This window comes from Prionailurus bengalensis, chromosome X, assembly GCF_016509475.1.
Source record: "Prionailurus bengalensis isolate Pbe53 chromosome X, Fcat_Pben_1.1_paternal_pri, whole genome shotgun sequence".
Lineage (NCBI taxonomy): Eukaryota > Metazoa > Chordata > Mammalia > Carnivora > Felidae > Prionailurus > Prionailurus bengalensis.
This window is the reverse complement of record NC_057361.1, coordinates 129057275-129078716: the sequence shown is the minus strand read 5'-3', so window position 1 is coordinate 129078716 and position 21442 is coordinate 129057275. Positions and strand designations below refer to the sequence as shown.

At 55.6% G+C, this 21442-nt stretch overlaps 1 protein-coding gene across 1 annotated transcript; it reads right to left on the bottom strand.

Annotated features, from left to right (window-relative positions):
• Positions 1–2176: 2176 nt before the first annotated feature.
• On the bottom strand, positions 2177–15353 carry LOC122477193 (putative GTP-binding protein 6). Its single transcript, XM_043570049.1, is given in 12 exon segments — positions 2177–2544; positions 2915–3067; positions 3600–3748; positions 5365–5573; positions 7370–7471; positions 7474–7527; positions 8451–8518; positions 8864–8994; positions 9150–9220; positions 9784–9921; positions 14452–14794; positions 14889–15353. Coding segments are annotated over 12 exon segments (2019 nt in total). The 3' UTR covers positions 2177–2408.
• Between the last annotated feature and the right edge of the window lie 6089 nt (positions 15354–21442).

Below are 21442 nucleotides of genomic sequence, written 5' to 3'. Positions count from 1 at the left end.
GTTAAGCATCTGACTCTTTTTTTTTTTTTAATTTTTTTTTTCAACGTTTATTTATTTTTTGGGACAGAGAGAGACAGAGCATGAACGGGGGGGGGGGGGCAGAGAGAGAGGGAGACACAGAATCGGAAACAGGCTCCAGGCTCCAAGCCATCAGCCCAGAGCCTGACGCGGGGCTCGAACTCACGGACCGCGAGATCGCGACCTGGCTGAAGTCGGACGCTTAACCGACTGCGCCACCCAGGCGCCCCAAGCATCCGACTCTTGATTTTCGCTCAGGTCATGATCTTGCACTGAGACGCGAAGCCTGGTTTGGATTCTTTCTCTCTCTCTGCCCTTCCCCTGCTTGCTTTCTGTCTCAAAATGAATAAACTTAAAATAAATTTAAAAAATAAAAAAGATGTTATTTTTGAATGATCTCTACAGACCACATGGGGCTTGAACCTAGGAACCCAAGATCAATAGTTGCATGGTTCATCCACAGCCAGCCAGATGCCCCCCTCCCCACCCATACTTAATTTTATTTAGTTTATTTAAATTCATTTAAAATTTTTAATGTTTGTTTTGAGTGAGAGACAGAGTGCAAGCGGGGGAGGGGCAGAGAGAGAGGGAGTCACAGAATCTGAAACAGGCTCCAGGCTCCGAGCTGCCAGCACAGAGCCCGACGTGGGGCTCAAACTCAAAAACCACAAGATCATGACCTGAGCCAAAGTTGGACACTGAACCGAATGAGCCACCCAGGGGCCCCTAATGTATTTAAATTTTTAAAAATGCTTATTTATCTGAAGCAGGCTCCAGGCCCCGAGCTGTCAGCAGAGCTGACCTGGGGCTCGAACCCACGAGTCGTGAGATCATGACCTAAGCTGAAGTCGGATATGTGACTGAGCCACGGAGGCGTCCCCTGCCCATACTTAAAGATGAGTGTCTGAGCCTTGTGTATTTGAGGGACGCACTCTGTCAGAAGGATGTGCCTGGCAGGTGCTGTAGTGGCTCCGTGTGTGGACCACGAACCCATGGGAAAGGAGGCCGTGTGGTTCGGGTGTGTGCACTGCCCTAGGCTGCTGAATAAACGTTGGCGGAGTGAAGTACCATCAGGTGACAGTGTCTCTGGGTCACTCAAACCCATACTTGGCCCTTCCTATGTCAGAATCGGGGTGTGGGCACCTCGGGGGTCGGCCGTGCCTGGGCCCCCTTCTTGGGGTGACTGCCTGCCTCCCAGCACATGGGCATGTTCTCAGGGCCCAGCTGCTCGCGGCACAGTGGACCGGGCCTTGGGAGGGGAGAGGCCCATCTGTGGACAGAGGGGTCCTGGGGAAGCCTGGGTGCTCGTGGGGGGGGGCGGTCTTGTACCTGGTCCCCTCAGTGGGAAGACCGATGCCCTCTGTCCGGGGTCCCTCCCCCCCATGTCCCTGATCCTCCCTCCTGGGCCCCCGAACCCCTCCCCCAACCCTCCCATGCAGGCCCCCCTGAGTGCCAGCCACCTCATCATGCTTGTAAGCATGCAGTTGGGCGTCAGGACCCTGTGGTTCTGGGCCTTGGGGTGGGGCCTCTGGGACACTGGGGTGTGGACACTGGGGTGGGTGGCTGTGAGGAGTGAGGGACCAGAGGTCTGACCCACCCGCACCCCTTCCTTGTGTCTCCTGCACGGGGAGGTGCTGCAGTGGTGAGAACAGAGTCGGGGGTTGGAAGAGGGTGGCCCTGGTGTGGGTCCCAGGCAGAGAGCCAGGCTGTGGGGCCTCAGGGAAGAGTGGGCACACACCAGGGGCAGACAGACTGGGCGGGACCTTGGGGGCTGGGGGTGGCCCACGCAGCACACTCCCCTGCCCACTGTGGTCTTTTCGGGGTCCCTGTACGAGCGAATCCCCGGGGTTGGCCAGTCTCCTGGTTTCAGGATGGGCTGGGCTGCCCTGTCCACACCTTGTCCTGTCGACACTGCCCCATCATCCACACTGCCCCGTCCCCTTGTTTCTCCTTGACCTGTGTGTGCCCTTGGAGGCCTCAGGGTCGTTGGGAGACAGTCCTTGTTGCCGGGACACTGCGGTGGGGAACAGGGAGGTCTGGCAGCCCTGAGTTTATGGGGACCAGCACCTGGAAAGCCCCAAGTGGCTCCTCCCACACCCGCCACACTGGCAGGACCGTGTGCCTGGTGGCCGGCCCTTGGAAGACTCAGAAAGGCTGGTTTACAGACACAATAGCAGAGCTTTTAATATCCTGTAGCTGGAACAGCGTGGAAGGGAACCCACGCTCAGGTCACAAGCACATCCCCGCGGAGTCACCCTGAGACCTGACCTTCGACTTCTGGCCGCAAGGGGGCGGCCACCAGCCTTTCGGGCCCAGCAGGGAGCAAGGCACCTGAGGGGGCAGGCAGGACGCCCCAAGGCGGTGGCTGAGGCCACACAGCCTCCCTTCCCTCACTGGCTGGCTAACTCCAGGAAGAGCTTCCGGAACTTGCTGTAGGCAGAGCTGCTGATGACGACCCTGACATTGGCTGCCCCTGCATCAGGGATCACGTTCACGTCCTGCACTGTCGCCTCCTGGTGCAGCCAGCTGAGGAAGTGAGCAAGGAACACGTCTGTGAGGCAGGCAAGGACCCCAAAGGGCTATGTTCCCAGGAACTGGTCCCAGGCAGAGCGCCATCCCACAGAACGCTACCCCTGAAGCCCCATCCCCTGTCCCCGAAGAGTCCTGTCCCCGCAGAGCCCTGTCCCCCAACCACACACCGCCTTGCTGTCACTGGTGGGGGACTTACTGCAACGAACCACCCCCCTGCATGCCTGTCAGCTCAAGGAGGCCGCTTGTCCCGCAGGCCAAGTCATTAACCCAGATTTGCTGCAGGCGCATCAGACACCCGGCACCTGCCCCGTGTGCTGGTGCTCTGCCCTGCCCTTCCTACACCTGCTTGGCCAGCCCCACGCACCTCAGCTGTGCCCCCGCCAGCCGGACTCGGAGCATGAGGACCTGTCTCCCTGTGGCTCTCAGGACAGCGTCCTCCAGCCGGGCTCTCAGCTCCGGGGGCCCGTGTCCCAGGAGGGCGGACATGGCCACGGCCTGGGATCCTGCCGGGCTGTACCTGCGTCGGGGCGGCGGGCAGACCCCACTCAGCCCAGGGAACACCAGCGGGGGTCCCCAAGAAACCCCCCCCCCCGCCCACGGGGCCTGAACTGTGACTGTGTCAGACGGTCCCAGGAGAGGGCGCGACGCCACTGGACAGGGACACAGGGACGGAGAAAACCATAAGGCTGCGGTGACACGGGGGGGGGCGGCTGTGGGGGTGAGGGGTTCAGAACATGCGACCCCAGAACACGGCTGCGGTGACACAGGGGGCCTGTGGGGGTGAGGGGTTCGGAACACACCGCCCCTCCGATGGCATGCGATTGTCTTGAGTTCAGGCACCTGAGGGAAGGCAGCCGGGACAAAGGCGCTGGGACCGCCCCTTTCCCTCCCGGGACCAGCAGGGGGCGCTCCGTGGAAAGCCGTCGGGGCGGGGCGGGGCGGGGCGGGGGGCGGTGAGAAGCGGCGGACGCCACAGGTCACCGGGCCGCGTCACCAGTACCTGCGGGAATGAGGTCCGGGGGGAGGGGGGCAGACTGGGGTCCACTCACCCGGGCACCAGGTCGACCTTGTTATGAACTTCCAGCACGGAGTCCAGCAGCGAGGCGGGCAGGCGCAGGCCCCGCAGAGCGGCCGGGACGCTGGCTTTCTGCAGCTCCGTCTCGGGGCGGCTCACGTCTCTCACGTGCACGACCAGATCCTGGGGAGCAGACGGGCCCGTGCTGGGGACGGGGTTCCGGGGGTCACACAGGAGGACCCGCGCCGGCCGGGGGCTCTCACGGGCACCGCATGGTGGGGTGGGAGTGGGAGCCGGCCCGGCCCCCTCGCTGTCCCCTGCCCTGGTCTCGGTGGAAGGGGGCGGAGGCTCCCTGAGACCAGAGCTGGCCCGGGGCCCACGCAGTGTCCTTTGATCAGGGGTCCAGCCGTGGCCAGGCCACCGCCCTCCATGTGATTGGGGCCCTGGGCGGCTCCGGCAGGCCCCTGACCCCCCACCGGGTGCCTTGTTCATCATCCGCGGAAGCCTGAGTCTGCGTTACTCCAAATTTTAAAGGACGCCTCTTCCTACGTTTAAGTATCTTTACAGGTAGGTGACCGATGCACAATTGGGAAAACGCGGGCATCTGACTGGTGCAGCCGTTTTGGCTGGGGTCATGACCTCACGGTTGGTGGGTTCAAGCCCCACCTCGGGCTCGGGGCCCGACAGCGTGGAGCCCGCTTGGGATCCTCTCTCTCCCTCTCTCCCAAGATAAATGAAAAAGAATTTGGAAAATGCAGCAAGAAGAAAGAGCTTCCTGTAATTCTGCCCCTGGGAACAGGCACCACCCACATTCCAGAATGTTCACTTCCAGGTTTTAGATGTGCTTAAAATAAAAAAAAAAATGTTTTACTTCAGAAATGTTCTAGATTTTCTGGAAATATGGCAGAGTGGACATGTGGCCCTCACCTTGCTGCCACAGCCAACATTAGTCATGGCATGTGCCACAAGCCGGGGGTGACCCCGGGGTGCACTTGTGACGACATTCCAGGCTCTGTCCCGAGTCACTGGCCTCTCCCTTTCCATTCTGGACACCACCCAGGACACTTGTCACATTGCCGGTCACCTGTCCTTAGCCCCTCTGAGCTCTGACCACATTGAGCACCGCGCGGGCATTTTGTGGGACGCCCTGTAGCTGAGGTCGGCCTGGTTCATTCTCCTGTTTACACCACGGTTCGGGGTTTGGGGGCAAGACCACAGAGAGCATGCCCGGAGTCCCCGCGGCCACAGCTGTGCACACAGGTGACCTGAGGGATGAGGGGCAGGCGCCTGGTCGCCCTGGACAGCGGTTCCACCTCCTTCTGTGAATTAGTCTTCAAAGGGGTCACCGGACAGGGCTCAGTCTCAGGGTGGCTTAGGCACCACCTTCCTGAGGGTGTGTGTGTCCAGAGACCCGGCCCCCGGGTTGTGTCGTGTGTGAGGGGACCTGGCCCCCATGTTGTGTCGTGTGAGGGGACCCAGCCCCCACGTTGTGTTGTGTGTGAGGGCACCCAGTCCCAAGGTTGTGTCACATGTGAGGGGATCTGGCCCCCAAGTTGTGTCATGCTTGAGGGACTTCGCCCCCATGTTGTATTGTGCATGAGGGAATCCTGCCCCCAAGTTGTGTCATGTATGAGGGCACCTGATACCCAGGGTTATGTCGTGTGTGAAGGTCCCAGATCCCTATGTTGTGTCACGTGTGAGGGGACCAGGTCCCCAAGGCTGTGTCGTGTGAAGGGACCGGGCCCCAGGTTACACAGGTGTTTTAGGTAATTTGGCCTCTGGGATCATCCCACACTCACTGAATGAGCCACATCTTCCAGGATGGCAGAGAAGGACTCGATCAGGCTGTGGGGCAGCTGGGAGAGGAAGCTGATGGTGTCCACGTAGATGACAGCTACGCGGGAGGGCAGCCACCCCGCATGGGCTGTGACGTCCAGTGTCGCAAACAGCCGATCCTGGGGCCGGATGGTGTTATCACCCGTCAGGGCCTTGATCAGCGTGGTTTTTCCTGGAAGGTGGGTCACAGTGGACGCACTGTGTGAGGCCCCCTCACACGTGTCCCACCTCGGTAGCAGTCGAACCCATGTGCATCTGGCCGAGGGGCGGCCATGCATTGTAAGGTCTCTGAGCTCCTAGTCTCCGCCCTGTGTGGTCAAAGAACCTGCTGTTCTCCGTCACGCTTGCGGCCCAGAGGGCCAGGGCCCAGGGTACGAGTGCCTGTATGCAGGACAGCGGTGGTGCGGACAGGGTGGTGATGGCTGAGGGGGTGAGGGCAACCGTGCACATGAGGATAGTATAGACACAGCGGTCACATTTGTACACGTGTGGGTGACACGTGATTGGCGTCCACATAGACGAGGCAGGTTCTCTGCATGTCTGAGATGCAGTAGGTATCTGCATGGCAGAAAGGTGATGGTGTAGACAGGGGCTGTGGTGCCTATGGGGCATGTGTGTTGTCTGTGAGGTGGGCTGGGTGTCTGTGTAGACAGAGTGCTGGTGGTAGAATTGAGGTATGTGTATAAGGTGCACCGGACGTCTGTGTAGATGGAGTGATGATGGAGTGGGGCAGGTACACTGTGAGGTAGGCTGGGCATCTGTGTAGACGGGGGTGTTGGCGGAGTTGGAGTTGTATAAGTTGGATTGGACATCTGTGTAGACGGGGTGGTGGTGAAATCGGTGTGTGTGTGTGGGGGGGGTAGATGGGGGTGACAGCGTTAATGGAGTGTGGCGGTGTAGACAGGCAGGAGCTGTATGTGTCTGCAATGGCCCCAGAGGACGTCCCCTCCACTCAGCCTTCCTGCAAGAATGCGCCCGTGTGTGTGCCTGACACCTGTGTTCAGGGCCACGCCAGCACCACGCCAGCTCATGGACATTACTGGTGGCCACTGGCTTCAGCCCGCCCCACAGGTGAATGAGGAGATGACCCGGTAGGGCGGCCCCACCTGGACACACAGGTGCCCTTACCACACAGGTCCCGGGGCACAGACTCCTCTGTGCTGGTGAGCCACGGGCCGTGGGCATAACCTAGCAGTACTGAGTTCGGTAGCCTCGGCGGTGCAGCTCGGTGCTGACGCCGCCGTGCGGACGCACTCGCCGTTTCCCACAGGGTGAGAGCCTGTATCTACCCAAGCAGGATTCTCTGCAGCTGCGGTGCCCCCACACTTTCTGTTCCAGGTTTTGTGGGAAGTTCCCTCCCTCCTTGAGGACAGGGAGCTGGTGGCGTGAGGCTGGCGGGGACCTCACACTGGCAGGGGAGTGGACCTCGCGCAGCCCGGCACCCGCTGGCGGACCGGACCCCGACGGTGAGGAAGTCGCACCCGCCGTTGTGTCCCTTTACCGAGCACAGCCGTGAGCTCAGGGCTTCGGGATGAAGGAGACCCGAGGTTCCGTGTCCTGCAGACGATCGCGCTGAGCACACACATTAAGCTAAACCACGAGCCCTGTGGTGAGGTCCTACTGCGCACAGTCTGAACCACTTTTATCTTTCTACGGGCCTGCCCACCATGAATGGTCTTAACACCGTCACCCTTCTGTCTCTCTCTCAGTCTCAACACACCTGTAAGAGAAGGGAGTGCAGTCTGCTGTCCAGCACTCGATGACCACGCTAGTGACCTGATGGGGCACCCGCCGTGGGCCCTGCAAATGCCCCGGGGACATGAGCCATGCTTTCCACCTGTTCTCATCATCCATCGGCCCTCTGAATCCCAGGGCCTTGTTGCGTTTGTGAGCGGTTTCTCCCCAAATGCACTAGCAGGGTGGTGGGGGGACGGTGGACCCCCCAGAAGCCCACAGAACTTCTCTCACCGCAGTTTGTGTATCCCACCATGGAGACCACAGGAAACTCCCGCCGTCTGCGCTGCCTTCCCAGGAGATGCCTTTTGTCCCGAAGTCTGTCCAGCGCCTTCGAATCTTCAGCTCCTTGTCCTTCAGCAGGTGCCGTTGCACCTGCATGAGCGATTCTCCTACAAACACCCAACACGGCGAGTCAGTGAGCACACTCACAAAGACATAAGAGCAGAGTGAGCCACGCGGGTCCCTGTGTGCGTTGTGGACAGGCATTCTGCCCCTGGGACCCGCCCCCCGCCCTGCCGGTCTGCTCTTCTATACTGCCCCAGCACCTTCCTGTCTGACAGATGGCTTCACCCAGTGGAGGGTGGCCTCGCCTCCGGACTTCTGCCCTCTGAGGTCACCTGGGCTCCCCTTTATTTGGGAGTAAGGGAGAGCCTCAGAAGGACAGCCCCCATGATATCCAGAGCCACCTGAGCGGTGCCCCAAAGACACATCTACATCCTGACCCCTGGGACCCGTGAACGGGAACACATTTCGGAATATGGTCTGGGCGCATATAACTGGTGAGGGATCTGAGGGGTCATCCTGGATCAGTGTGGCCCTAAATCCAAAGACAAATGTCTGCATAACATAAGAGAAGACAGAGGAGAAGCCGTGTGAAGATGTGAAGACCCATGTGGGAGGGACGCAGCCACGAGCCCAGGGACGCCTGGAGCCCCAGAAGCTGCAAGAGGCAGGAAGGACCCTCCCTGGAGCCTCTGGAGGGAGCACAGCCCTGCCACTTGGATCTCAGTGGCCCTGCCCACCCCCCCTGACCCGATCTCAGCGGCCCTGCCCCCACCCCACCCCCCAGATCTCAGACTTCTGGTCTCCAGAGCTGACAGAGTAGATTCCTGAGGTTTTAAGGCTCTGGCTTGTGGTCCTTCATTGCAGCCACCCCAGCAGAACACGTAGATATTCTAGTTTGTGTGAATGGGACCATGTACGAGGTCACATGCAGCCCCACTGGGATGTTTCAGCGCTGCTGTCCCCTTCCTAAGGGTGGCCGCCGTGACATACCCCCTTCTGAGCACGCGGTGACAAGACCTCACGTTACCTGACCCCATGATGTAGCGTGAGCCTCCTCCCCGTCCATCCAGGCGGGTGGTGCTGCTCAGGTGGGACCTGCCGTGGAAAGGGGGCGTCTCAGTAGACAGGGTGAGACGTCCGTGCCCATCTAGGGGGAGCGCGCCAGGTGACAGCACACAGACCGAGGGTGACATGAGAACTCGGGGTGGAGAGAGCGAGGCAGGGGGTCTTTCCTCCTGCCTGGATCTTCACCGTCACGGAAGGTGGGGGGGGGGCCCACAGCGGGGTGACCTGTCCGGGTAGGCACGCTGCTCGGACAGGAGCCTGGCAGGCCTCGTCCGGGAGGGCACGGCCAGCCCTGCCTTCCGTCTTCACCGCACCCCAGGCAACGGGTCGGACACCCCACTACGCGAGCCGCGAGAGCTGGGGTGTGCCCCGAACCTGAGAAGGGGGAGCTCAGCCAGCGCCACCTGCAGCCGGGCCTCCTTCGTCCGGGCGTTGCAGCGGAAGATGGAAAGAACAACGGTGAATCGGTCAAACACCTGCACGCCCCAGGCGGCCTCCAGTTCTTTCTGGAAACGGAGGGAGGGAGTGAGGGCATCTGCAGCGGTGTCTCGGGTGAAGGGGGCCGCCGAGATGGCGTCGGCGATTGATCCCGGGGCCTCCTCCGTCTGACCCGACTCCCTCCGCCCCGGAGCGTGGGAAGCACCCAGAGACTCCCGCATACCTTGGTGGGCGGGGCCATCCTCTCCACATTCAGAAAGACCACGGTGATTTCTGGCAATGCTCTGATTTTCTCTGAGGAAAAGAGAAGGTTCGGTCGGACGTCAGGGCTCCATGGGGTCTGTCGTGGGGCCGACCCTGGGCTCAGGCTGGCTGTGGTCACCGGGTACCCCTCGACTCCCTGAGTGCGTATTTGGGAAGTCGGGTGTGTGAGGCAGGGGAGGGGAGGACCGGGGTCCCTTCGGGGGTCGTGGGTCTTGCACACGCAGGTGACACGACCCCACGGGGTCTGAATGGCTCCATGACCTGTGGTGACAGAGCCGGGCGGTGAGCACCCCCTCAGCGTCTCCGCAGGGCTCGCCGCTCTGAAGTGTGACACCCCCGGGGGTCCCTGGAAGGCAGGGTTCACACACAGCACCCTGTCTGCGGGGAGGGCTGGGCTGGGGTCCCAGGGCCAGCTTCCACCGGACTCTAAATTGCCCTGACGGCCCCATCAGGCACAGTTCAGGTTGCGATCGGGGCACGGAGGCGTTTTGGACGTCTGATCCAAGTTCCCGTGAGGACGCCTCTACTCGGCCCAGACGGCGAGCCCCACCGTTCCTGCTTCAGGAGGAAGAGAGCCAAGGAGCAGGGCCCACCTGTCAGGTGCCGCAGGGTCCCTCTGCTGAACGGGACCTTCCCGTCGGGTGTTCTGGCGGGCACCACCATCCTTTCCACCACCGACCAGCGGTCCAGCGTGTGGACCAGAGATTCCGCCTCCGCCACCTGCCGGTCAGCTTCGGGGAGACACAGGGCCAGGGTGAGGGACACACCCCTGCGAGGTCGGCCCCAGGGCCCCGTGCTCCCCAGCTCGGATGGCTGCCTGCACGGCTGCACAGAGGTCCGGACGCAGCACCCAGGTAGGCACCTGGTCCGAAACACAGCTGTGTGCCTCCAGGCCCAGACCGTTGCAGCCTCCGCTCACGCTGGATGCCGGGGGCTGGGCAGATAACGGGACGTGTGCTCGGTGAGGCCCCCGCGGTCTGTCGTGACCCAGTGCACAGCGGGTCTTGTGACGGAGCCCAGGAACTGGCTACATTCATTGCCTGCAGGGTGGGCTGTGAGCCCCCGCTTAGGCAGGGAGTGGGGTGCTGGTGCCGGTGGGTCCTGGGGCTTTGAGTCCTGACTGCTGCCGACAGGGCTGAGGGGGGCTCAGGGCTCTGTGACACGGAGGCCAGCGTTCTGGGTAACACCCCTGTGAAACTTGTACTAAGCCGCCCTCTGTGCCCCAGTGGGGTCCGCCCTCTCCCGGCAGCCGCCTTGGAGCACAGTGTTCTCAGGTTCTCCTGAGGGACCTCGCTGGTCCTCCTCACTTCCGCCCTTCTGGGTGGGGTCCCCTGACTTCCCTCCTTAACCGTCACACATGGGGCATCAGCAACCCCCACAGACGCGGTCTTTCCTGACCTCCGTGGGGGGCCACATCCCCACTCAACCGTGGATCACCGTGCAGCTTCCCACAACCCCCCTGGCGGTCCTGCTCCTGTGGCCACTCCCACAGCCACCAGCCTGGGGGTCTGGTCGAAGTGCCACGTGGGACCCCCAACGCTAATGCTCGGGGATCCACCAGGTGGGGATGAAACCTCAGGACACTTGTGTATTCACAGTTCACATGCATGGGCTCACTCACAACTGGGCCCTGCTCGCAGGACTACGGAGGCTTCCCCCACCCCTCACCTCCCCACCCCTGCACCACAACTCCCTACCCCTGCACCACAGCTCCCCACCCCTGCCCCACACCTCCCCTCCCTGCCCCACACCTCCCCTCCCCTGCCTCACACCTCGGCACCACACCACTGAAGACCGGTTGACACCACTTCCTTGTACCCCATCTATCACATCCGGCCATTAGGAGAAAATTACAGGGTATACTGACAGGTGACAAACGTGATGTAAAGACACAGAGCAGCGTCAGAGCCAGTGGAATATGGCAGGAATGCTGGAATTATCAGACCAGGAACTTACAACAACTATGATTCATATGCTAAGGGCACGCAAGGACAGATGGGCAACGTAAGCAGACAGATGGAAATTTGAAGAAAGAGCCAAACAGAAATGCTGGCTGTCACAAACACTCCAACGGAAAAGGAAGAATCCGCTAATAGGCTTATGAGTGGGCTGGGCAAGGCCAAGGAATGAATCTCTAAGCTTGAAGACAGGACTAGAGTCGTGATGAAGAAATTCGGACTGTGAATGTCGTAGAGAAACTGAAAAGTCAAGCCACAGACTAGAAGAAAATATTTGTAAAAAACATCTGAGAAAGGGCTATTATCCAGAAGAACTCTTAAAACTTAGCAATAAAAGAACTTGAGGGGCGCCTGAGGGCTCAGTCGGTCGAGCGTCCGACTTGGCTCAGGTCATGATCTCGTGGTTCGTGAGTTCAAGCCTCACGTCGGGCTCTGTGCTGACAGCTCAGAGCCCGGAGCCTGCTTTGGATTCTGTGTCTCTCTCTCCTTCTGCCCTTGCCCTGCTGGCACTCTGTCTCTGTCTCTCAAAAAGTGAATAAACATTAAAAAATGTATTTTAAGGGGCCCCTGGGTGGCTCAGTGGGTCGAGTGTCCAACTTCAGCTCAGGGCATGATCTCACGTCTCGTGAGTTCGAGTCCCGCATCAGGCTCTGTGCTGAGAGCTCAGAGCCTGGAGCCTGCTTTGGATTCTGTGTCTCTCTCTCTCTGCCCCTTCCCTGCTCATGCTCTGTCTCTGTCTCTCAAAGATGAATAAACGTTTAAAAAAAATTAAAAAAAAAAACTTGATCAAAAGCTGGGTCAAACAGGACGCCTCAGTGGCTTGGTCGGTTGAGGGTCTGACTTTGGCTCAGGTCACAATCTTATGGTTTGTGAGATCAAGCTCTGCGCGGGGCTGTCAGTGGGAGTTGGCTTGGGACCCTCTGCCCCCTCTCTCTTCACCTCTCCCGCTCCCGCTCTCTGAGAAATAAACTTTAAAAAATTTCATAATAAAAATATAAAAAAACAAAAGCTGGGCTGAAGACCTAACACACACTTGACCACAGAAGCTGGGGAGAGACGCTCTACACCATATGTGGTCGGGGAAATGAATGCACGTTACCTCGAGAGCCACGCACACCTGTGAGGCTGGCCCAGACGCAGAACGCGGACAACACCTGACACTGGTGACACGGGTGCAGCAAGAACCCTCCTTCGTTGCTGATGGGAACCCAAAGTGGCGTAGCCGCTGGCAAAGCAGTTTGGTGCTTTCTTATAAAACCAAATGTGCTCTTACCAGAGGGTCCAGCAGAATGCTCCCTGGTATTTACCCAAGTGAACAGAAACTTAGGTCCACACAAAGCTGCACGTGGATGTTTACAGCAGCTTGGAAGCAACCTTGATGTCCCTCAGCAGGTGGATGAATAAATACACTGGGGACCATCCAGACAATAGGGTCTTAGCACCACCAGAAACAAATGAGCTGTATGGCCACAGAAACTCATGCAGGAGCCTTAGATGCATGTGATTGAGCGACAGGAGCCGGTCTGAAAAGGCTGCGTAGTGGATGGTTCTAACCCTATGATGTTCTGGAAAAGGCAGAACGAGGCACATAGTAAAAATATCTGCAGTTGCCAGGAAGGGGGTGGGGTGAAGTATGAACAGGAGGGGCAGTGAAACCCTCTGCAGAATCCTGTAATGATGGATCCGTAACATTGTACATTGTCTAGACCCACAGAGCGTGAAACACTGAGAGTGAATCACTGAGAGTGAATCGTACTGTAAACCATGGACTCTGGGTGATTCCATGTTCACGTAGGTTCCTGGATCGTAATACGTGTCCTGCTCTGATGGGGATGCTGGTAACACACGAGGCTAACCAGGTGGGACAGGAGGTATAGGGAACCCTCTGTACTGTCTTCTCAAGTTTCCTGTGCAACTAACACTACTCTAAAAGGATTTAAAAGAGAAAACAAGGAACATAGCACTGAGATGGAATGTTCTTGAACAGGAAAGTTCACAGGAACAGAGAGCAGATTCGTGGCTGTGAGGGACTGGATGGGGATGCGATGCAAAGTGGCTGGTATTAAGGGGACAGGGCCTCCTGTGGTGATATGAACCACACAGAGGGGCTGGCTGCAATGTGCTAAATGCTACTGAACTGTGCCCAGCAGAAGGCTAATTGTACGAATGACATGTTAATAAAGGTCTAAGGGGAAGAGGGGAATTAAAAGAACCCACTGTATCAGGTCACCCTCCTGCTCAATGCAGAGTACTCGTGACAACCCCAGCACTTACAGCCCACATCAGTGTGTGTTAGACACCCAGGGACTCCACTCTAAGTGTCCCCACCTCCCCAAAGCCACCCAGCCAGCCTGCCGGGGGTCACAGGCCGTGCTCCCTGGAGGACCCCTCTCTGGAGACTGTCCTCACATCTCTGTGCCTGCCCCTTTCCACTGTGGGGTCTGGTCTTCCCAAGCCATTCAGGATCGCCCTGCTGAGACCCTCGAACCACGTTTTCGCCCACCCGAAGCACGTGGGCCCAGGAGGTGGCTCTCTGCCGTGAGTGCATGCTGTGCCCCGAGTCTCCATCAGCACAGGCACAGCACTGGCTGTTAGCTACTGGGGGGAACGGTGGTGGTCCCAGGCAGCTGCCCTGGAGAGGGCAGGCAGACAAGGGTTTGCGGTTCCGGGTATAAAGTGTACGTACTATAACCGTCTTCTTGCGCAATCTTTAGTATTCAGTGGTTACATAAATGAAAATGCTGCACAGTAAGGTACTTAAGGATCCGTCTCACACACACACACACTCACAAACACACACAGACGGGGCACACTGGCTCTAGACTTTTGTTAGATTCTTTACAAAAGAACGGGTAGGACACAACATACAATGCAGGGGAGAGGAGGGCTTAACCAGGAAGCAGGCAGAGAGGGGATAGGGCCAGGCAGCAGAGAGCTGGTGCTGCCGCCAGCAGGTTTAAGGGGGATGGGTGCTGGCATTTCAGTGCTGCGCTTGGCGCCCCGCCCCCTCAGCCCAAGCCCTCCGAGTCTCCGCCCCCCGATGCCCCGCCCCTCCCAATCTCCGCCCCCAGAGCGCCAGCCCTGAGCTCTGGCATTGGAAGCCCCGCCCATCCGAATCTCCGCCCCCAGCGCCAGCCCTGAAAGCCCCGCCCCCAGCCTCCACTCCGGAGTTCAAGCGCCTACAACCACGCCCCCCAAGCCCCGACCCCCCACTGAGCTCCAGCCCGATTCTCCCGAGTCTCCGCCCCCTGGAAGCCCCGCCTCTGAGTCCCCGGCTGCGCCCGCGGCGCAGTTCCTGCGCACCTCGGGTCCGCTGCGGCTTCCCGGGTCCCCACTTGACCTCAGGGTGAACCAGGCACACACACTGGGTCCCCACCGGCAGCAAAGGGTCCCTCCTCAGCAGCTCCTCCTCCTCTTCTTCCTCGTCCTCGGCATCTTCTGGTTCCTCCACCTCTCCCGTTCGGCTTCTCGGGCCATCAGCCGGTGGGCCCCGTCCTCCGCCCCCTCGCCCCTTGAGGCCCCCGGGCCCGAAGGTGGCGAGCGCGCGCTCAGGGCAGAACAGCAGCGGCGGCGCGGGTCTCGGAGCCCGGTGGCAAAGAACCACGCGAGACAGCCAAGCCCCGGGGCGGATGGCGGCCCGCAGGGCCTACTTCCCGCGCTCACCGGAACGCTATGGGGCGGGGCTTCGGGTGGGGCGTGTTCCCATGCGAACTCCCCATTGGCCGCCGGACTTAACGTGCTCGTCGCCGCTTGATTGACGCAAGTGGTCCTGGGCAGGCAAAATTTGGGACTACGCCGCCGCCGGGGATTAGCTTCGCTTCCGCGGATCCTGCTCGGAGTGTATGCCCGCATCGGTAGTGCCACCAGCGGGGCAGGCGCGGGCATCCGACCCTGGGCGGGCGCTTCCCCACACCCGTCCCTATCCGGCTTCTGAGCGGGACTGGTGGTTTGGTCCTGGAGGCCTGACTGCTCCCCCAGAGGTCCCACATACTGCCAGGAGGTACGAGGCTGCCCCGGGGGTGGGGGTGCCTCCAAATCCTGCCGCGGGAGTCCGAATGAGGCCGCGGGGGTCCACATCCAGCCTTGGGGTTAGAGGAGCTCCCTCGGGGGTCCCACATCCAGCCTTGGAGATAGGAGTGCTCCCTCAGCGGTCCCACATCCTGTATTGGGGGTCCGAATGCTGCCCCGGGGGGGGGTCTCCACATCCTGCCTTGGGGTCCGAGTGAGGCCGCGGGGGGCACACATCATGACTTGAGGCTCAGAGTGCTCCCCCAGGGTTCCCACACCCTGCTTAGGGGTGTGAAGGCACCCCTTGGGGGGTCCTAGTGCTCCTCCAGATTTCCCACATCTTGCCTTGGGGGTCTGAGACCTTTTCGGGGGTTCGGAATTCTACCTTGCAGGTCTAGTACTGCCCTGGGGAATCCCACATCCTGCCTTGGAGGGTGGCCCATACATTTGTCTGGCCATGGAACCCAAAAACTAATCCGGACCGGCACCCTCCCTTATGCACTCCACTCAGCCCTTTTGGTCAACAACTGCACTGTTGTGGGTTCAGTCCCTGGAGCCTCCTGGGACCTAACCCTAAATATAACTGAAACCCTAACCATAACCCTCAACCGAAACCTAACCCTATCTCCAAACCTAACCCTATGCTTGACCTGCACCATCCCATGGGCCCTCACTTCAGCCCTCCAGGGAGATCACCAGCCTGGAGTAGCTTCGGCCCTGGCGGATTTCCTGGACCAACCCTAACCTAGCTAAGGCTCTCTCCCCATGGGGACCCATTACCAAAGTCTGACAATACCATGCACATGGGGTCCAAGAGCGGTGCAGGATCGCTTGGCACAGAACCTGGAACATCAACATGTCATTTCCAAGGCCCGGCAGAAGCTGCCCAGGAGGATTCCTGCTGGCAACCCGACCAGTGGCCCGATATTTGTGTGGCCTTGAAACCCAAAGACTAATCCTGACCGGCAACTTCCCATGTGTACTCCACTCAGCCCATTGGGGAGACAACTGCACTGCTCTGGGTTCAGCAGCTGGAGCCTCCTGGGACCTAACCCTAACCCTAACTGTAACCCTAACCATAACCCTCACCCTAAGCCTAACCCTGTCTCAAACCCTAACCCTACACTTGGTCCGTACCCTCCCAAATGCCCTCACTTCAGCCCTCGAGAGAGATCATGCAACTGGTGTCCCTTCGGCCCTGGCGATGTCCCTGGACCAAACCCTAACCCTAGCTAAGGCTCTCTCCCCATGGGGACCCAATTCCAAAGTCTGACAACAGCAAACACACGGGTTCCAGAATCAGTGTAGAAATACTCGGCATGGAACGTGGAACATCATGTCATTTCCCAAGCGTGACTGCAGCTGCAGGAGAGGATTTTTGAGCCTACCAAAAGAGTGGCACATACATTTGTCTGGCTTTGGAACACAAGGACTAATCCTGACAGGAACCGTCCCTTGTGCAGTCCACTCAGCCCTTCAGGGAGACAACTGCACTGCTCTGGGTTCAGAGCCTGGAGCCTCCTTGAACCTAAACCTAACCCTAACTGTAACCCTAACCGTAACCCTCACCCTAACCCTAACTCTATCCCTTACCTACACTTGACCTGCACCCTTCATGGGCCCTCACTTCAGCCCTCGAGGGAAATCACGAGACTGGAGTCACTTCATCCCTGGTGACGTCTCTGGACCGAACCCTCACTGAAGCTAAGGCTGTCTCCTGATGAGGACCCATTCCTAATTCTGAAAACACCATGCACATGGGTCCCAGTAGCGGTGCATGATCAATCTGAGGGAATGTGGAAAATCACCATGTCATTTCCAAAGCTCAATTGGATTTGCACGACGGGGCTCCTGACGCCCTGCTGAAGAGTGGCCCACACAAGAGGCTGGCTCTGGAAGCCAAAATCTAAGCCTGACCAGCAGCCTTAACCTATACCTAACCCTAACCCTAACCCTACACCTACCCTAACCCTACACCTACCCTAACCCCTACCCCTATCCCTAACTTTAACCCTAACCCATTTCAAGTTTCCCCACTGGTGCCCCAGGTAGAAATAGACAATTGGGAACAAATTAATGAATGAACACAGATTGAACATCTGTGTTTTATTTTTATTTATTTATTTTTAATGTTTTTAAATGTTTTTATTTATTTTTGAGACAGAGAGAGACAGAGCATGAGCAGAGGAGGGGCAGAGAGAGAGGGAGACACAGAATCCAAAGCAGGCTCCAGGCTCTGAGCTGTCAGCACAAAACCCGACATGGGGCTCACACTCATGGACTGTGAGATCATGACCTGAGCTGAAGTCAGACCCTTAACCGACTGAGCCACCCAGGCACCCCGAACATCTGTGTTTTAAATGAACATCTGTGTTAAATGAACACAGATGGAACATATTTGATATTGAAAGGGATTTGATATTTAAACGTATTAAGTTTGTTGGTTTAAGATAGACATGTCTTTAAAGTTATCATTAAGTAAATAAAACTTTTTTTATTTAAAAAAATTTTTAATGTTTATTTTTTGAGGGTGAGAGAGTGTGAGCGGGCGAGGGGCAGAGAGAAAGAGGGAGGCACAGAATCCGAAGCAGGCTCCAGGCTCTGAGCTGTCAGCACAGAGCTCAACATGGGGCTCAAAACCACAAGCTGTGAGATCATAACCTGAGCCGAAGTCAGATGCTTAACTGACTGAGCCACCCAGGCACCCCCATAAAATTTTTTTCTACCTAATGTTTTCTGAAGGTCAAATAAGGTCTTGTTATCTCTGTTACAATTTGTCAGCAAAAAAGGTGACTTATAATGATGGTTAATTTTGTCTGTCTCAAAGTTTTCATGGGTAATTTTTACGATAGCTTTCAAAGTTTTTGGTAACCTAAAACGTTAAAGTTTTGCTTGCATGATAAATTGAGAATTGAGATTGAATTAATTGGATATCAGGCGAGATAAGAGGCTAATTACTAATTACTAAATGTAAGTTTGTGCTTCTGACTTGTTGCAGAGAAACAAAGGATATTTGGATATGTGAGGAAACATGCTTAATAGATTCATAAGTTTGTCATCTAAAGAAATTCTGCTGTAACATAGAGTTCACATTTGGTTACTACTTAGTTTTCAGTGGAGACTAAGATTTCTAAGAGTTAAAATTCTGCTAAATGTAGTTAACACTGATGGAAATAAGAAAAGGAACTCTTTAGAGAAGTAGGAGATATGAAATAAAGATATAAAAAATTGAAATATATTTTTGTTGAAGGTAAAAGAAAGTAATCTTGTCCTAAATGAGACTGGTTATTTTAAAAGAAATGGCTTGGGAGAGAATCTAAATGGAAAGGAAAGTCGTAGAAGGTCTATGTGGGGAAATCTTTGGAAAGGAATTTTATGTGTGGTCAGGATGGGCTAAGGTTAAAATAATTGGATTTTAGGGGCACCTGGGTGGCTCAGTCAGTTGAGCATCCGACTTCAGATCAAGTCATGATCTCATGGTTCGTGAGTTCGAGCCCTGCATCGGGCTCTGTGCTGACAGCTCAGAGCCTGGAACGTGCTTTGGATTCTGTGTCTCCCTCTATGTCCTCCCCTCCTCCCCTTCTCAAAAATAAATAAACATTAAAATTTTTTTAAAAATAAATGGATTGTAAATTGCACTGTGTTAAGATTCAATTCCTCCTCCTTTGATCCAAAGGCTTGGAAAATAATAGCAATACCCTTGGTGTCGGCCTCCAAATTCTCCACATTTGTGTTGTTTCTGTTTAGCAGAGAATGGATGCCTCTGCCATATGAGGAATGGATGATATATAAAGGGCTTTTACTGAGATATATGGGAGCCATCTTACTAAACTTAGCCCATTGTATGCCGAAATTGATATCCACATGGCTGGAACATATGTGTGTGGGCATTGCTAAAAAAGGCAGGGAAATAGACCTTGACTTTGGCCCTTTAATCCCCTCCCTCAATGGTGGGTGATCAATATGTAAGTTCCTGTTGGGCAAAAATAAAATTAGTGCATTCTATGACAACCAGGGAAGTCTCGCTTGGTCACAGTCCATACCCCCAAGGTCCTGCAGGCAGGAAACGGAGGGGTAGGAGAAATTGGGGAAGAAAAGGTCAGCTCTCAGGGGTAAGGTCAAGCCTGGGTAAGAGTGGCTACTCCCAGCACCTCACAAGACTGACAGGGCTTTTGGCTGCCAGTCACATAGCCAGCCAAAACACGGGGTCAGAAGATCAGGTTTCTCCTGGCCAGCTATAGGAAATTGAGATAAGGGATGCCTTTCTTCCTTTTTCTTATAGATGGATAATTCCCCAACCAAGGCCATTATTCCTTTGGAATGCATTATGATTCATTTCCTATTGCACAAAGCCTTGGCCCCAATACAAATTGGAGGAGAAAACATGGCTTCAGAAGGAAAATATCAATGATAATACTATCCTACAATTGAACTTGTTTTGCAAATGTAAAGAAAAATGGGGAGAATCTCCCTATGTTCATTGTTTTGGGGCCTTAAATCAAAATATATGTAAGCAATGTAAGGTGGATCCTGATTTAATGGCAAACCTTTCTAAAGCCCAGCAATCAAGAGGGGAAACAATTAAGGGCCCCTTACCTGTATCCAAAGCAGACCTAGAGAAGGAGAATGGAAGGTCTTCCACCTCAACCTCCTCCTCCTCGGGTCCTCAATCTATATAAAAAAATTCAACTCTGCTCCCTGCTACCCACCTTATCCAGGCATGTTTCCCTTACAAGAAGCTAGAATGCCAGAAGGGGAAACCATTACATTATAAGATTTAAGACATAAAAAGAGATCTAGGTAAATTTTCTGATCGGATAAAAATGTACAGGCTTTTCAGAATATTGAGTATGTTTTTAAGTTGACCTGGAAAAATATAATGCTTTTGTTAAATCAGACTCTTAAGACAGAAAAATGTGGGGTTCAGGTAGCAGCTAAGAGATATGGAGATGAGCAACTCATTAATTACCATGGGACTGGAGGTCCTATAGGGAAATTTCAGCTCCCTACTACTGGAGCTCAGGCAGTTCCACCCCAAGATCCTAATTGGGACCATGACCATCCCAATGGGGAATGATATTGCTCCACCTCCAAGCTTATGTTTTGGAAAAATTAAAGAAATCTAAGATTAAGTCCTTAAATTATGCTAAATTAGCCACTATTTTACAAACACAAAATGAGAGCCTGATGGCCTTCCTGGAGACGTTGAGGGAATCTCTCATTAAATATATGGGTATCTCCCCTGACACCTCTAAGGCTGAGATGATTTTAAAGGACAAAGTTGTCACTCAGCCCAAGATATTCAGAGGAAATGCAAAAATTGGCTGTTGGTCTGGAAGGGACACTGAAGGAGCTCTTACGAACTACCAATTGGGTATATTACAACCAAGATTAAAAAAAAAAATCTTGAGGCCTTGGTCATGGGCTTATGTACCATGTCAGTACTATGTAATACTAGACTTCCAGAGGTCCTGGCACCAAATGCCACGTATGTGGCCATAGAGGGCCCTGGAAATAAGACTGCCCTCAGAAGAGACAACGAAGTCAAAGCCCTGTAAGCCATGCTCCTTGTGTGGAGACAATCACCGGAAGCCTGAATGCCCCCAGGGACCTCTATCTGCAAGGGCTCAGAAAACCAGAGTCCCTGGAAGGGATTGATGGGGTCTGGGCTCTTCGGGATGGCTCCCAGAACCAATTGTCTATTGGAAGCCCAGAGCCTCGGGTAACTCTGGAAAATTCAGGTAACTAGGAAGCCGGTTCAGTTTCTTCTTGATACTGGAGCCACCTTTTCTGACCCCCTTTCCACTCCAGGCCAACTATCCAAATGCCAGCATTACAATTAGAGGCATCTCTGGAAAACTTCTAACTAAATATTTTTCTCAGCCCCTGGGATGTATGAGGGAAAACCTAATTTTTTCTCATTCATTCCTCATAATGACAGAGAGCCTTACTCCCTTGCAAAAGAGGACATTATAACTAAATTAGAGACTATAGTGCTACAAACTCCAGGACAGATAAACAATTATGTGAGTTGGGAAATTACTGGATATTGTAGGCTGTGGATACCAGGGTTCAGAAAATAGCTCTCCTGCTATATCAACTATTTCCAACCCGCCCCCCCCCCAGGGGAGTTCTACCAGACGTTTATTTTTTTATTATTATTTTTTTCATTTATTTTTATTTATTTTTTTTCAATATATGAAATTTATTGTCAAATTGGTTTCCATACAACACCCAGTGCTCATCCCAAAAGGTGCCCTCCTCAATACCCATCACCCACCCTCCC